Source organism: Cololabis saira, chromosome 21 (assembly GCF_033807715.1).
Source record: "Cololabis saira isolate AMF1-May2022 chromosome 21, fColSai1.1, whole genome shotgun sequence".
In the NCBI taxonomy this organism is placed as follows: Eukaryota; Metazoa; Chordata; class Actinopteri; order Beloniformes; family Belonidae; genus Cololabis; species Cololabis saira.
The window spans coordinates 19,789,193-19,806,385 of NC_084607.1; the positions used below are offsets into that span (position 1 = coordinate 19,789,193).

At 41.5% G+C, this 17,193-nt stretch overlaps 1 protein-coding gene across 2 annotated transcripts; it reads right to left on the reverse strand.

The window, feature by feature from the left end:
• Window positions 1-3,234: 3,234 nt before the first annotated feature.
• On the reverse strand, window positions 3,235-11,204 carry proza (protein Z, vitamin K-dependent plasma glycoprotein a). 2 transcript variants are annotated; one of them, XM_061712268.1, is made up of 9 exons: window positions 11,075-11,204; window positions 10,060-10,190; window positions 7,658-7,800; window positions 7,523-7,547; window positions 7,323-7,436; window positions 7,097-7,231; window positions 6,001-6,116; window positions 5,800-5,917; window positions 3,235-4,143 (listed from the first exon to the last, which is right to left on the reverse strand). In XM_061712268.1, exons 2-9 carry the CDS (start codon window positions 10,136-10,138, stop codon window positions 3,611-3,613), a joined length of 1,263 nt encoding a protein of 420 aa, XP_061568252.1. In that variant the 5' UTR covers window positions 10,139-10,190; window positions 11,075-11,204; the 3' UTR covers window positions 3,235-3,610. The 2 variants fall into 2 exon arrangements, with proteins under 2 accessions (XP_061568252.1, XP_061568253.1); XM_061712269.1 differs by having other exon boundaries at window positions 11,050-11,175.
• Window positions 11,205-17,193: the final 5,989 nt, after the last annotated feature.

The following is a 17,193-nucleotide window of genomic DNA, read 5'->3' on the forward strand; positions in this document are numbered from 1 at the left end:
ATACTGGATCCCCCTGATCTTTAGGGCTTCAAGTAGAACTGAATCAAAAGCACATACAGTGGATTCTGTAGTGGAAATGACTGCATGGGCTCAGGAACACTTCTAGAAATCTTCTTCTAAGACCACGGTTTGTCATGCCACCTACAAATGCTTCTACAAAAGCCAGATCATGCAAAGAAAAAGCCCTACGTGAACATCATCCAGAAACTCTGCCGTCTTAGGCCAAATGGGTTGAGTCAGAGAGGAAAACTGTCATAGTCGCCAAACAAACAAAAAAAAAAAAAATGATATTCATTTTGGTAACCATGGATACCGCATCCTCCAAACTTGAGAGGAAAGGGACCATCCGACTTGACATCAGCACTCGGTCGAAAGCCTTTATCTGTGAGTGGGAGTGCATTAGTGTCCGTGGAAATGGCAACCTGCGTCATCTGGAAAGGTTGCTGAAACAGGACGCACCACATACTGTAAGTAGACCACATCCCATCCAAACTTTTTTTATTAAGATGGCACATTTACTGACTTTCAACATTTGATGTTTTCTGATGGAACTGGGGTCGAAAGAAGGAAAGGATCGGCTTTGGACTCTGTCTCATTTCTGCGAGTTCCCCTTTCATACTGTGATGTAAAGTATATTTCGGTGTGCTGCACTCAGGTGCTGAACAAAAACATTCCTGTATGGGTGCTAAACAATGGCATGATGAAATATTTGTTGGGAGTGTTGCCTTGCTGACACGATTAGCTAAAAACCGGAGCTAAAAACAGCCTAACGAGTCACTGAGTCACAGTATCCAGGGTCCAGCGTCGAGGTGGACGTCAAATGTTGTCATGCATACGATGGGGAATATCACTCACGATCCAAAGTTTCAACCAGAGAACCATCTGCGCTCCTTTTCTCTGCCATGTCAGGTTTGACCTGGGGCACTAGTAGCGATTCTCAAACTTGAAATGAAACATTAAATGGGTGTAAATTCGAGAATCAGTGCAGAATAAGATTTTTTATACTATATCACTGCACAAATAATTCAATTTGAAACAGAATATAAAAAGTGGGCCCACTGTAAACTAATGCTGCCGTACACATGTGGGTGATACTACACTACAGCCGAGTTATATAAAATTCTACAGCCTGTCTCATTCTTTCTCTTTCAAGCACTTCCTCCAGCTAAAGCAGTAACCTCTTGAGGTCTTGTGTTACCTCCACCCTTCTGAACAATTACTCAGCGAAGTAGAAGCTGCTCTGTCTGGCATGGGCCAGAGTTTCCAGTGGGGTGGGGGTGGGGGGGGGGGCTTGCTACCCACTCCCACTGGAGAGCCCCGGGTCAGTGGAGTCCTGAGGTGGGAAAGGATTGGGGACATGGATTTTGGGAACAGGGATTACTGAACAAGATCACAAGTGTGCCTTCACAGATAGCGGTGCTAGATTTCTAACTCAGTCTGCATCAACAATCAGACAGGCTGCTATCCCCCCTGCGGTGGCATCAGACACCACACAGACAGATAATCTGCCTCAAAGTCTGCCGTTTGATGTTACCCCCCCACATTTATTTTTAATGCATATGTACATGTATGCACTTGCAAACACACACAGGCTGGGGAGGATTTAGCGTCACAGCATGCAACTATTTTTACGACTTTAGGAAGAGTTAAGGATTATTAATTTAGTAGGACAAGGGTTAGATGTGACCACACAACACTCATGCACTGTTCTGTTTTGAGTTGAACATTATGTACCTATTTTGTCCATTAATGGAAGCATTCATGAAGAGTCAACAGCAGGTGTCATCACTACCCTCCAGCTTTGTAAATGGTTCCCTCTGAGCCATTTAATTCATGTCAAATATACTGCCAGCCCAACAACCACGTATCAGACTGGTTCTTCATCGGATCGATTTGTGCTTCTCCATATTTTCTCAATTTTTGAGTTGGTTCATAAAAAAAAAGAGAATATGTCACATATAAGTGGCTGAATGAAGCAGATCAAGTTTTTACTACATCTTGCTCAGTGTTTTTCTGTGCCTGTGTGTTTGGTTGATGATATAAATGCAACTGGCAGGACCGGAGAGCAGAACCAGACCCAGGAAGGAAGGAGCTCTGCACAAATTAATCTCCGCTGGACGGCCCAGTAAAGGAGCACTGCCATTTTTGGTAGAAAGGAGCCATCTCCTTGGTGAGTGCCATAGCAACAGCCAACACGGGCCCCAGCTTTCTGAGCTGTTCTTTTCAAGCTCCCTATCTAAAGCGGCAGGCCAGGTTTTCTTTTTTTTTGTTAGGTGGCGTCTCTTGCACTCTCTCCTTGCCCATTCTTCTGTGCCTGCATGACATGGTCCTGGCCTCGTTCACTGGGGAGGTTGTGAGAAGACTGCTGAGGGCCAGTGTCCGTGGGAAAATGTTGCCAGACAACACAGAGGCATGTGACAGTGAGAGCAAGCTACAAACTAAACTGTGATGCAGAAAGGAACTCTAGGGATACTAAAGATAGACTTTTTGTGACTTATTTTGAGTTGCTTTACTCACTTGGTCAAATATAAAGTATAGGTCCATTTGTCTAACTCACTATTGTTTCTAAACTTTAAAGATTTTGTTCTTGTCTCACTTTTACCTTTTAACTCCTGTTTGTTGCTATTGTCACTTTCATTTATAGCTTTCCTACATACTTTTTTTGTTTAATAAATCTAATATTTTAGAACCATGGTCATAGATTATTACTTATATAAATGAACTTATTCCAAATAAATAACCCTCTCGTATTCTGTTTCTTTGATGGGAAGTTAAAACTCACTTTCTTTTTTTGAAATCTGACAGATTCAGTCTGACATCTGGTTCAAAACACGCTTAACCATAATGGGGCAGACCTACTTACTTATTTTCAAATTGTGCGTCATTTTACTCAGGCAAAAATCATTTCAGTAATGATTTTTCACACAAAGTATTTCACCGTTCTCATTGCCAACTTTTTATTTTACTTTACTATCAAATTTGAGAGAGTCAGTAGTTTTATGGTAAAGTTTGTGGTGTTTACTTATTATTGTGTAACAATACCCAGGTTTTTGATGTTGATCCCATTAGAAAAAATAATGTCACATCTAAAGCTTATTTTGAAATATAAACCTTGATCCATCTACATATATAGAGCTCCATATTGATTCTTCTCTCTACTGTTCAGACTGAAATAACCAAAACCAATAGACATAGACAATAGACATGATATAACTATAAAAAAAAGGACAGAAGTTGTGGTATTATGGTTTATTACATTCAATGAACAGTATTTCCAGGGAGTGTTACAAGGTGCATGTACAGCTGTTGCTAGAATAACATAATTTATGATACGGTCACATAAACACATGCTGAATAATTCGCAGGTCTACTGCCTTTGTTAAACACGTGCAGTAAATGTCTCTGATGTTGATGTTAGCAGAGCGACACCTTGTGGATAAATGAGGACCTCCACGGAGAGGTCCAGAGTGTATTTGCTGTTATAGATATTCTTGAAAGACACACAGAAAAAGCTAGACACGTTTGAGCTAAAAGGGACTAAATGTTTCCCTACTTCAGTGCTTTTTTCCTCCATAATCACTAACTTCCACATGTTCACTGACTTCCCCGTCTAACGCGTACCCATGAGCGGCCGCAGCCAGCCCAGGTGGCGGGAAACCTTCTGGAAGATGTAACCTTTGCTGCAGTCCGCCCCCTCTGGCTGGGTCAGCACCCCGGTGAGGAAGACCACCTGCCTGTGCATGGTGAGCAGGGGGCTGCCGGAGCTCATGGTGCAGTCGGCTTTGGCCCGCGGGGCGGTGCAGCCCATTTTATTGTTGATCAGGTTGGGATGCGTTTCCATACACTGAGTCAGATTCCTGTACTCCAGCTGGTTGAGGGTGAGCGGCCCCGGGAAAGCAGACCCCTGCTGGACTTGTTTCCAGCCGGTGATTAGCGCTGGCGGATTTCCGGACATCAGGAGGCTCTCTGCAAAGTCTCGTTCTGGCAGACAGGCGGCAACGACGTTTCTCTTAAAGACGATGCGATCCCTGAGCTCGATCACAGCCAGGTCATTCTCAGGACGGCCTGCTACATAACGAGGATGGACATGAACCACTGATGAATACAGCGTCTGTCCTTCATCGTCGTTGGTGTTGCGCCTGCCTGAGAAGGAGGAGCAGATGAGTGCGTTAGTGTACACTTCCGTTTTGAACTTGTGCTTTGAGTTACGCATAACAGATGTGCATCAAACCTGGTTTGTGTAAAACAGAGCAAGAATCCAGATGTGCAGCCTGTTTTTATTATTTTTACTCTGCTGTACTGTTACTTAACATGGGTCCGATGCAAACTAGTGATTTGTCTTTAAAATCCATGACATGGTATTGTTTCATGATCCATCCATCCATTATCTATACCCGCTTTATCCTGTGCAGGGTCACAGGGGTCTGCTGGAGCAGATCCCAGCTCATTACAAGCGAGAGGCAACGGTAAATCTGGACAGGTTGCCAGTCCATCGCAGGGCATTGTTTCATGATCTAAAAACGGAATATTTTTGCAAAACTTTGCTTTTAATCTCTGTAGAAAAAGCAGAGAGAACACGGCTGTTGCTAACTTTAATATTTGCATTGAATTACAACTCCTCAGTAAGGGGGGGGGATCACCAACTCATTTATGTACAACTATTAGAAATTACATTTTATTATTCTCTTTAGAGTTTATTTGTACTAATTAGCATCAATTCCATACGATCAGTCTACTTTACTCACATGCTCTGCAGTTCTGAAATTTCATAAGCAGTTTGCGATGAAGCTGCAAACATCTGCAACATTTTCTCTGAATTATCATGATTCATTGATCATCCAGGTGTTCCTGATTGTCCTTAAAAGTGACAAAATTTTGTGGTCGACTGTAAAGTGTTTAGATGACGAGTATATTCATTCTTAAAAATGTGAATCATTAGTTCTCTGCACTTTAAAAGAATATTCTGAATTGCTGGTCTAATATTAGATAGGACGGAGTGTAAACTTTCATTGGAGACGATTTGAGTGAGAATCAAATATGTTAGAAAAATGTCAATTGGGGTTAGCACTTGGAGAGGTCATGACCTCTGCTTCAAAAGATCTGGAGTTTTACGACAAAATATGCAAGTGATAGAAACTGAGGACGTGAAGCATCCTCCTTTTCCATCTATTGACAGGAATTTTTATGGCATTCAGTGTCCAAGTCGGACGGACTTACAAGATGGTAGCGACCAGAAGGAAATGCTGATTCAAACAGTCCGTTTATGTACTCTCTGTATGTTTAAAAAGTTAAAATGACTTTGGTTTGACTGTAGGGACCCTATCCACGCTGTCACTGAAGTGGCAAAACATGTTTGAGTCTTGTCAGGGGTTTAAAATAGTCATTCATAGACGTAGGTCAAGTGCCAAAATAGATTCTGCTCTCACTCAAAACCGCTTCAATTCAACTTGCTTTGGTCCCTAACAAAAGTTAACGGTCTTTGCCATCTAAAAAGGTACATTTGAATTCCTTAACATTCCTTAAAAATGTACTGTTTTGTCTTTGTTTGGAGAATCTATCATCTGAAAATGGTTCATGATCCGTTTAGCTGCTTAAACAAAATGAAATTTTGCTTCTCCAAAATACTTCCATGTGAACCGAAACACGCATGATATCAGAAGCCGGGTTCTCTCATCACTTTCCCAAAGTCAAAGCCGAGGTAACGATGTGCAGGAATCGTTCATGTCCCTGTACTGAAACACACTCTAAACTGGGACTTGCAGTGCGAGTTACAAAGGACCGATCGTGTGGTTCACTCACCAACCACCACCTGGAAGGTGCCGTATTTGTTGGCACACTGAGCTGAAGTCAAGACCAGGTTCTCCTTCAGGATGACTCCGCTGCAGTAACCTGCAGACTCTACGCTCTTCAGCAGAGCCTGCAAACAAGAGGAACATGTTGTAGAAAACGTAGAACAGACACCTCGTGGTCAACAGGTGAATCCAAGTGCGCGTCTTCTACCTGCCAGGGACACTCTGAGGAAGTACAGCTGATCCCTTCAAAGTTGCTGTTAGCGTTGCTGGACTGCCTGGTGTCCCATTGACTCAAACTGCTCAACTTGCCACAGGGGGATGGAACTGACACACACGGCACACGGACACCATTACTTATTTCCACAGATGTATATTGAGTCATAAATACACAGGAAACATAGATTGAAAAGTGAACACAGACCAACAGCGCTTTTCATTCAAAACAATACACTTAAATTGCAAGATATAGTTAATCTGAACACCACTGTAATAATATATAAGGCTTATAATAATTTACTTCCGGGCTGCATGCAGGAACTGTTCAAGCCAAGAGAGGGCAAACACGACCTCGGGGGAACAGCAATGTGTGAGACAACAGCAGTAAGAACAAATACAAAGGTGTATATCCGTTTTAGGAGTAAAACTGTGGAACTCATTAGGCAACAACCTTAAATTAGCAAACCCAATAAAAGCATATAAGCTATTATTCAAAGCAAAGGTAATGGACACATATATAGAAGTAAGCAAATAAGCAAACAAAGAAGAATGTACACATGCATGAGATGAAATGACAACCTAGATTGGTTTTGTTGGTTTCTTTAGCATCTTTTCACTTTCTGTTTTCAGAGCTATCATTATTATTATTATTATTATTATTATTATCATTATTATTACTATTATTACAGTTATTACAGCCATTATTATTATTATTATTATTATTATTATTATTATTATTATTATTATTATTATTATTATTATTATTATTATTATTATTATTATTATTATTTTGTGTAACCTCATACTTCATTTGTTCTTTTTGCATATTCTATTATGTTAAAAGGTGGGCAAGATAAGCTTTATGCTTCAGGCCCAGACCTTTTCGGTCAAAATAATCACATTGTTGACCAGGGAAAAACCTGTGGATGTTTGTTATTTTGTTTATTGATTTTTATGCTTGTGATTGACCGAAATAAATATTAACTAACTAACAGCGTAAACATTTACAACTCAGTGATATATTTCCTAAAATTCACACATACCCTCTCCAGTTGGATGATTATCACATGCAAACATAACTAAAGTACCTGCAGGTTCACACTTTTGCTTGTCTGTACTGCTGAGCTTCCAACCGCGGGCGCAGGAACACTCATACGCTGTGTATCCCGGTTTACAGAACTGTGAGCAACCCTTGTCCTTTTCCAGGGTGCAAAGAGTCCGGTCTGCATGTGGATACAGGAAGGTAGCACAACATGTACATGAAACATAAAGCAAGCAAAATAATGATGTCTGCATGCTGACGTTCCCTCTGACCGTCTTCGCAGTGGACTCCAGTGAAACCTGACTTGCAGACGCAGTCGTAGCCTCCTACGCTGTCTGAACACATGGCTCCATTCTTGCAGGGGTTGTCTGCACACTGGTCTCCATCTACACGAAGACCACGTCTATGAGATGATGCAATGAACTACTAATGACTGTGCAGTGATGGGTAGTCCTGTTAATACAGCACTTACCGATATAGACCGACCAGAAGATGTCCTGGAAGAGTGAGTAAGATGAGTAAGATGAGTGAGCAGCTACGGTTTCAGTCATTCGTCACAAGGAGGCATGCAGACATTTTTGGGGGTGTGAATTGGCCGAGAGCTTACCGTACGGTACGAGTCCTGGAAGAACCTCCTGGCCTCCTCATAGCTGCACACCTTCTCCATGCAGGCCTGCTCCAAGGTGGAGGCTTGAGTGTTCCTCTTCTGACGGGAGATCAGGGAGGTTGCCTGCTGCTTTTCCAAAAACACTGAAGGAACAGGAACTGTCTCAGTTACTTCAGCATTATAAACCTGTTCATGGAGCTCTGTTGCATGTAAATAACCAAATAAAAACAGAAAACCTGTCAGAACTGGAAAGACGCTGCAGCTGAGTGCACCTCTGTATCAGTGGGACAAAGACAGACTAGACTTCATACAGTTAATGAAGAGTTCATCTTAGATACAGGGGAAAAAGTGGTTTTTGGTACTCCTTGTTGACAAGAGGTATTTGAACTTTGGCTGATTAAACTTCTGGCAACATGGTTGAATCTTATCAGGAAGTCAAAACATGGGTCAATTTAAGAAAAGGGAGAATTTTTTTTTAGATATCTACGCATCAGAAGCAGTTTAGATTTTGTAGTTAAACTACAGTTGTGGGAAGAATATTTGGTGCAGTCTTATTTCAAGTTGTCTAAAAATGCTCACTCAACACGTTATACAGAATAACTGACAATCTTAGGCTCATTTAGCAGAGATTTACACAAGAACATTGATCAGGACTGATGGAAAAGGCTCATTTTAAGCTAAGGCTTGTTTACAGGAATGACTCGGTGAAAATTGACGCACTAGAAGATTTTACATGGATATCACTTTACAGCAGTACGTCTGTACAGAGTGGACTTGCTTGAGAATAATCTGTGCTGGAGATGTAAAAGACACGAGGGGGACCTTTTTCCTTGCCGTGTGAGCCTGGCCTTTAGAAGGGAAATAATTCAAACTAAACAAGAATGCTCAACATTACCACTCCTGAATCAATTCAGCTTTGTCTTTTGGGGAATTAAACCCAAGATCTCTAAACAGCCCCGACCCAAACAGGTTTGTTCTGCTACTCTGGCTGCCTGGTAGCCGCCTCACAGTCAGCAGGTCCCTGGTCCACGTCCCTGTGAGGTTTGCTACACGTGTGTCTGCAGCTTCTACAGCTGTGGTGCAAGGGACATAGCTGAAGCATGGCAACTACAAATGGGTTTAATTTCAGCTAGAACTATCCTTCATACTTGGAAAAGTCCTGCCAGATCAGAGCATGGGAATGGCACTGATCTGACTCATCACGTCTTTTGAGATATTGGTAGCAAACCTCCATAAAGCTACAAACCAGAAAACAAAGCCTTTATGTGTTGGTTAGGAATAAGTTAGTGATTTTTTTACCGAGTGATCTGAAAATGCAGTTTACCTGTTGGCTATCCCTTTATGTTTTGTCAACTTGTTGTGAGAGCTTTAAATATGAATTGTGTTGTAAATGGGGGTTTATTTCACCTTCTGGTATGCTGAGCCCCTTTTCCCGTATCCTAGGTCTGATCAATGCCACTTAGTAATTTATGACTCATTTATTTATGACTGGTGGGTCTATGAATGTTATTAACATTATCTTAAATATTAGCTTTACTAATTACATTATGGATATTTTGCTGTAACCAGCATTGTTTTGGTCATGGCTAAAACTGTAAATGACAATGATAATAATACTAAATTGACAACGTAGCCTTTTTTTTAATCTCTTAGACATGATGAAGGCTTTATATAAAGCTTATAAAATAATCAGCACCTGCTGGCATTTTAATATTGTGCATGCATTAGTAATTGTCAGTTTGAAACTAAAAGTCATAGAATTTCCACTTTTGATAAAAGTACTTGCTGTTTTTAATCATTTTTAATGGAATTTACACAGAATAGCTTTGCTTTGGGACAGTTGAAAAGACAAATCAGATCATTTTAGGATATTACTGTTAGCTGTACAGGGCCCATGTTATGCTCATACGCCTTAATAATGCCTCTAAAAAGACTAATTATTTGATTTAAGGGTTCTGCTGGAAACACATGCTAAGAAAAAAAACAAACTCCCAGGTTTTGTCTCTTTAAGGCATCCGCCACAAAGGCCCATTATGAACCCATTGAACAATCGTTCATTCAGACAGAAATGTGCTTCAAGCTGACGTTATGACGTTTCACAGGAGCCATGTCTCCTGTGAAACAGAATGGCTCCGTTCAGTCCAGATGTTTCCCAAAAAATGCCAGAAGAGTACGTGAACATTACCAAACTATGATTTTCTTTTAGAGCAGCTAATGGTTAACGAATTACTTCAGACAGTAATGATAGTTTTTTCTTTTTTTCTTTTGCCATGTAGGTACTGGTGCATTTCCTCTGACAATTTATGTGACAGATCTCTCTCCACTGATGAGCTGCAGTGTCTATACCTTTACTATTGGTTCAGCGCACTATTTCATGAAAACATCCATGCTGGGTGTCTCACCTGTGTGCAGGGGCTGGACAGCGGCTGCAGCCCCAACCACCAGACACACAAGAGCAGCAAGTCCTGTTGATCCGTGCATGGTGTCAACGAAGCGTCTGAGACGTCAGTGCTGCAGAGATGAAACTGTTCTCCTAGAAATAAAACAGGCAAATTGAAGGGATGATGGGGAGAAAATGAGGAGGTAAAGGATGTGTTGTGAACAGAGAAGGACAAACCCTGCTACTTGTTATGAAGAACCACGCCTTTTAGTCTGGAGCACTTGTGTGTGAGATCAATGCTTCAATTAAGAAAATGACTGAAGAGAGAACAAATCAATACGACCATGCTGCTAAAGCCGAGCTGGGATCTCAACATTATGGCAGAAATATCTATAAATCTGAGCTCTCTCAAGCATAACAATTTGTATAAAATGTTATCTTATTCTCAGATCAATTTAAGTATCCCTTTTATACATTAATGAAGCAGATGCTGCTTGTAACTTTGTAAGAGTTCATCTTTATACAGTATACAGGGTGGTGGTTCCATTAAGTTCATCCTAACTTCGTTTATCATCAAATTTAAAATGAAATGAGAGCAGGTTTGTAAACATAAACACACTGACTGGCTCCTCCTTCACTGTCGTGACATCCCACAATATCAGCTGCAAAAAGGCCCGACACTTGCATTTGATATCAAATTCTAACGCAACTTGTAGAGATTAAAGATATGATTATTACTGCACCAGTTCAAATGGATAAATATCTTCCAGTGTCAGAGTGGGGGGTTATTTTTCAGACACAATAAAAAAAAAAAATCAGCTCTATTTCTTGCACCTCCAAGATAGGCTATTTCTTGTCCGAACGGTTTTGTAGCATCGCAGCTTTCGCTCTTAGACCCACAAAACCAGGTCAGATTTGCAACATCTCCTGGGCCTTTGCACAAACACTGAAATATTTACGCATCTGTCAGCGGGGCGCGTCTCTGCAGCAGCAGAGAAACAACAACAACCACGTCGGCGCTGATGCCCGACACCCACCGCAGGAAACAGCTCTGAGACGGTCCGAGGTGCTGCCGATCCCCGCTGGTCCTAGATCTGTCCTCTCCTGCACGGTCCGGCCTGTGGATCCACAATGACGGATGTTGTTCACATCCGTTATAAAGCCTAAATTATGGTTCCGCGTTAAATCGACGCAGACCTTACGCCGTAGGTACGGCGTACCTGCGCGTCGCCGCACACCCTACGCTGTAGGCTCTGCGTTGGTGTAACGCGGAACCATAAATCAGCTTTTATGTTTATGTTGTAATGACAAAACCCAGCCAGCAGAGGGCGCTGAAACCACAGTGTCGCTGTAGGACCGGTGTTCTGCCAATTTCTGCTGCTTTGCCAAAAATTGATACCTAATCATAACCATTGTAGAGCTATAATCTTACTGTGTTTTACTCCCTGAACCACTTCCTTTGCCCCTAAGTGGTCCTTGTCGCTTGCCAGGCCGTCATTGTAAATAAGAATGTGTTCTTAATGACCTGCCTGGTTAAATAAAGGCGAATGACTGAATGAATATCAAATAAAGTGATATAATTGTTTTATGTTCACAAAGTGTAATGCAATTCATGTCATGGCTAGTGTATTTTGAAGGATCAAATACTCAACATCTCATATTATCCATGTTACATCATGCAAGAAATGATGGACGTGCCAATCAAACTTTGAAAATCCACTGTGCGCATGCGCAGAACTTCAAAGTAGCTTTTCTCGGCAGGTAGCAAGGATTGGCAGACACCAGTGTTCTGCCAATTTCTGCTGCTTTGCCAAAAAATGCAACTAATGGTTTTCTACCTTTGTAGAGCTACAATTTTACTGTGTTTTACTCCCTAGCCCACTTCCGTTTCCCTCAAGTGGTCCTTGTCGCTTGCCAGGCCGTCATTGTAAATAAGAATGTGTTCTTAATGACCTGCCTGGTTAAATAAAGGCGAATGACTGAATGAATATCAAATAAAGCGATAGAATTGTTTTTTTTCTCTCTTTATCGTATAATGTTCACAAAGTGTAATGCAATTCATGTCATGGGTCGTGTATTTTAAAGGATCAAATACTCAACATCCCATATTATCCATTTAGCGTGGCAATCAAACTTTGAAAATCGACTGTGTGCATGCGCAGAACCACAAAGTAGCATTTCTCGGCAGGTAGCAGAAATTGGCAGAACACCAGTCTGAACTAAAATTAAACTGTTTAGCTTTCTTTATTTTATTTGCTGCAAAACTATTTATGTACACAAAAATATAGAGTACATTTCATAGCTAAAGAATGAAGTAAATTATGTTTTTGAATTGATTGGATTATTTACTTTGACATTTCCTACACCTCTAAATATACTAAAATAGTAAGATTTACTCTACTGCTTATTGTAACATGCAAGATTGGTGAGAAACTCTCTTATGAGGGGGGTCGGAAGGCATCAACTACACATTTGCGTTTCCTCACGGGGGCAGCATCTTAAGCAGAAAGGCCTCCTCGGCATCTCCTCTCCCAGTGGACTCCTCTGGCGCTCCCAAGCCTGTTGAGAGGTACGTCTCCAGTTTCCTGGGTCTCCTCCCAATTAGACAAGCCACAAACTCCTCAGGTGTTTAGGAGGCATAACAACCGGATGCTTAAACCACCTCAATGGGCTCTGTTCAGTGTGCAGGGAGACTACTTCAAGTTTTGTTTTGTTTTTTTCAAATTAAAATAAGCATCTACCGTGGGTCCATCCCTTGGTGGCAGCCAAAGGCTTGGGATCTGGCTTTCTGACCCTCAGTTTCTGAAACAAGCTAGAGGACAGGGAGTGTCACAGAATACACAAACAAAAACATTGAAGACTTGAAAGCTTTGCTGTTATTCCTCTCAAGCAGCGTGACCAGAATGACAATCTCTTCCAAATGTGTACAGACTTGATCAAACAAAACTGGATGCAATCTGCTGTGATCGATAAGAAAAACCTCACTAAAGACAAACACACAAGACAGGAACAAACATCCAAACATCAGACTGAGACTCTTTTCAAAAATCAGCGAAACCAGATGATGGGAAATCACAGCAGAATTGGGAGTTTTGTGGCACTTTTTTGAGTTAGAGCATATTTGATATAACACTTTGATTGGCAGTTCTTGGTATCATTGAGTAAACATATACACGTAGGTCTACGACATTAAAGCTGCATTTCACAGAACCAAAGTCTCTTCTCAGTGGTCATATTTTAATAGAATTGCTTGCAAGAGCAATGTAATTTACACACAGGGCCGTGGGGGCTTCAGTCTCAGCTGCAGCCATGCTAAATGTCTCCATTTCCCAAGTCTAATAACAGGGGTATTACAAGAGCTTGCTCAGACCAGCTGGTCCCTTGTGCTGGACAAGGACAGGAGCTGGAGTGCCAAGCCCAGGGAGACCCAGCTAGGACGGATGTGAGTGGACAGAGAGCCTGCCCGGGCATGAAAAGCTCCGGCTAGATGTGTAAATGATAAAGATTATGATAATTTCCCTGGTGATTCTGGTCCGAGCCATGCATAATACACCCACATGAACATGTTATTGTATGTGCCGGCTCACACCCGATCATCCATTCGTCTTTTTCCCTCTGATATCTTTTATTCAACACCCCCTCTCATATTGTCTCTCACTGTTTCATTCTTGCTCCTGTTTCCTCCCAGTCCTCTCATTATTCTTTAACTGCCAGTTCTAAATTGGGGCGTACAGGAAAACAAAGAGTGGCTCGGCGCTCACGTGCGACCCCGCTGACCCGCTCGTCTTCAAATTTTCCAAGAGTTCCAATTTTGCAGGCACACAAAACCGACACCTCAGGCATCACAGAAAGCATCCATAATTAATGTCAGCCGATGCATGACAACTTTTCAATGAAATTATGAGGAAGAGGATGAAATCACTGAGACTCTAGATGTTTGGAGCCTCCAAATTATCTCTCAGCATCTTTCAAGCTTAAATTTTCATCAAATGTTTCTTTACTTCAGCTACTTTCAGCTCATTCAAACTTCATGTTCATGTCACCCACCTCTGATCAGGAGTATAGTATCTCAACCATATTCCTAAGATATTCATAGTGTTAAGAAATCTTCTTTTCCTCATAAATATGAATATTAAACCTCGATGTAATACGAGCACATTACATCCATGTTTGCATGTTAGTACACATCTGCATCCAGCTGTTCAGTTTGGTCTTCTTTTGGTTTCAAAACAAAGTTAAATTAAAGGGTACCTATTATGGCATTTAATGTATATTTTAAACAGGCCTTGAATGTCTTTAAAACAATCAAAAGCTTGTTTTTTCTACATAAATTAGAAATTCAGCCTCTGGGCCATGTCTTTATTTTTGCCGCTTCTAACCTCATTCTGTATGCATGATTCTGAGGGGAGGGGAGGCTATGATAATGAGGCACTGTGCTGATTGGCTGCCTGAATGACGTGTAGCAGGGGAGGCACAAAGCCTCGCTCTGGGTTAAGAGCAGCCGGCTGCGTACACTATTAAAGCGTTTCCCATGCGAGCGAGTGTCAGCGACAAAATCAATTCCATTTCTCTATTTTCTATTAGACTGTCCTAACTGGCCGTGAGTTTAACGGTTTCAGTGTGGACAGAGAGCGTCCGATGTCACGTATCTCGACGCGTTAGTCGGACGCTCGCATGCAGTTATGACACGTTGTAAACAACTCCCAGGGATCTTAATGCCTGAATTACGGTTCTGCGTTAAATCGACGCGTACCCTACGCCGTAGGCTCTGTGTTGGTGAAACGCAGAACCATAAATCAGCCTTTAGTTACCTGAAGAGGGATCCGGGTCACCTCGTCTTCACACTAATTCACACAGGAAGATTTAATTGAATTCTAAGCAGGTACACCACCGTTCTTTACTCCGATTCCTCATCATTTCATTTGTTATGTTACAAGACAAATGAATCATGTTAACTGTAAACAAATCACAACAATCACAAATGGAAACTTTATTGTTAAAAAAAAAAAACAAAAACATTTATGCACTATTGCTGGCTCAAGGAAAGACCGTGCATCTTCTGAAGGTGTCGTACATAAACAACTTCAGGTGCTTGGAAGATCTGAAACCATAAACAGAAAAAAAATGTATTACTAATAGAGCTCCCGTTAGGTAACACAAAACAAATACGGTACAAGTAACCACAAACAGCATCAATCTATACAGCTCACATCTCAGCAGGACCTGCAAAATTGAGTCCATGCATTCATCATAGCAGTGTTGTGCATGCATTGAACACGTTGAACGTGAACTTGTTCATTTTGCAGATCACAAACTGGAATTTGAACTGTTCAGATTATGTGAGTTTTGGCTTCACTGTTTAAGTCCAATTATTACGGAATAATCCTTCTCATTTTACCAGCAACATTTAAAATACTCGACGAGAAGACGACTTCACACTACATTACCCACAATGCAGTGCACACACCAGCATAACAACGGGCACCATCTCTATGACAACGGTGGCCCGAGCCCGCTGCAGTCTTTACGAATGAAAGGTGGAGAGAGAGACGCCGCGGATGCAGCGTCAGCTGATGATGCCTCTGCTTATCATTCATTTTACAAATCGTCTCCCAAAGAGTCAGACGGTAAAAATCGAACCTTTCTGTGTAAATTATCTCCACCTGCACTGAGAAAACAAGTCCGAGCATCTGCCTCGCCAACTTCAAATTTGAAACGTCATAAAGTGTGAGAAAATATCTGCGAGTCCTTGAGAAACAAAAAACGTTCAGCTCAGGAAAGGCGAAGAAGACCTCCAACAGCCGCAAATGACCCCAGTCCCACTGCTGCACCTTCAGGGGTTTGATTTACCTGCAACAGGGAGACAAACTGATAATGGACTACATTGTTGGAGATTTACAGCCTCTAAGTAAAGTTGAAAAGCCACTAGGACAATACATGATTGGATACAGCAGAGGTCTCTGACCCTGGTCCTCGGGACCCCTGTCCTGCATGTTTTAGATGTTTCCTAGCATCATCACACCTGATTCTAATTAATGGTCGTCATCAGTCTGTTAATGACAGTCATTTTTATCAGGGTGCTAAAGCAGGGAAACATTTAAAACATTAACTGAATTTGAACTAGTTCATGAGAAGTATCTGCAAAACCGAAGATATTTTCCTACGTTTGGACCTGTCATCTACACGAAAACGCAAATAAACGAAGGTTTAAAAAAACTCCGGGCAAAGTGAAGATTTTTGAAAACTCCGTTTATGTAGATGCGTGTAGACAGAGACAACCGGAGTTTCGCGTTTTCAAACGTCACATTATGCGCCAAAACAACAACAAATCTGCTCTGACGTCACACGTGCGACCTTTGTTTACTGCAGAACTACAGAAGCATGAATGCCTTGAAAACTGCGGTGGTTCTAATTATTGTGCGGGCGTTGTTTACTTCTTGGAGTAAACAACGTGGAGATATTGTCATTACAGTAATCCCTCGTTTTTCGCAGCGGTTACGTTCCAAAAAGAACCTGTGGTAAGTGAAACTCTTTTTACAATTAAAAAGGCTTCAAATTGCGGAGATCAGCACCGCCTCGCACGTATTCCACTGCTCTTCTGACTGTGCCGCTGCATCCCGACCCTGTAGCATCTTTTTCTCCTAAAGCCTGCGGAGCAGCTGTGTTTTTTCGAGAGAAGAAAGTAGTTATAGGTTGTTTTGTCGCTTTTTTTTCTTCTAGGCAAAAAGATTCTTATAAACCGACATGCCACCACTGGTTATATTTGAGACTGTAATGACTGATTCATCGAAGAGTCCCGTTCCTGAGCTGCCGCTGAAGCTCATTGGCCGTTCTTAGCTTGTTGCTAAGCAACCAACGTTATAGACACAGGAAGTGAAGAAGCGGGGAGACTGTCTTTAGCCAATCAGAATGCAGAACACAAGGCACAATGCAAATCCATACAGTACCTGCTGAAATGAAGGCTAGAGGGGCATTAATGGGAGCATTTAAAAAATGTTTTTATTTAAAGTAACTCAATAGTTACTTTTCATAGTAACGCATTACTTTTTGGTCTAAGTAACTGAGTTACTAACTGAGTTACTTTTTTAATGAAGTAACTAGTAACGGTAACTATTTACTATTTTTCAGTAACTAGCACAACACTGGTCATTTGTTG

Excerpts from the sequence above, each read along its gene's own strand:
- proza (XM_061712268.1), bottom strand. The coding sequence starts at position 10,138 with ATGCACGGATCAACAGGACTTGCTGCTCTTGTGTGTCTGGTGGTTGGG. Across the intron at positions 7,801-10,059 it reads TGTCCAGCCCCTGCACACAG|TGTTTTTGGAAAAGCAGCAG; the intron begins GTGAGACACCCA and ends CTGTTCCTTCAG. Across the intron at positions 4,144-5,799 it reads CACCTTCCAGGTGGTGGTTG|GCAGGCGCAACACCAACGAC; the intron begins GTGAGTGAACCA and ends CCTCCTTCTCAG.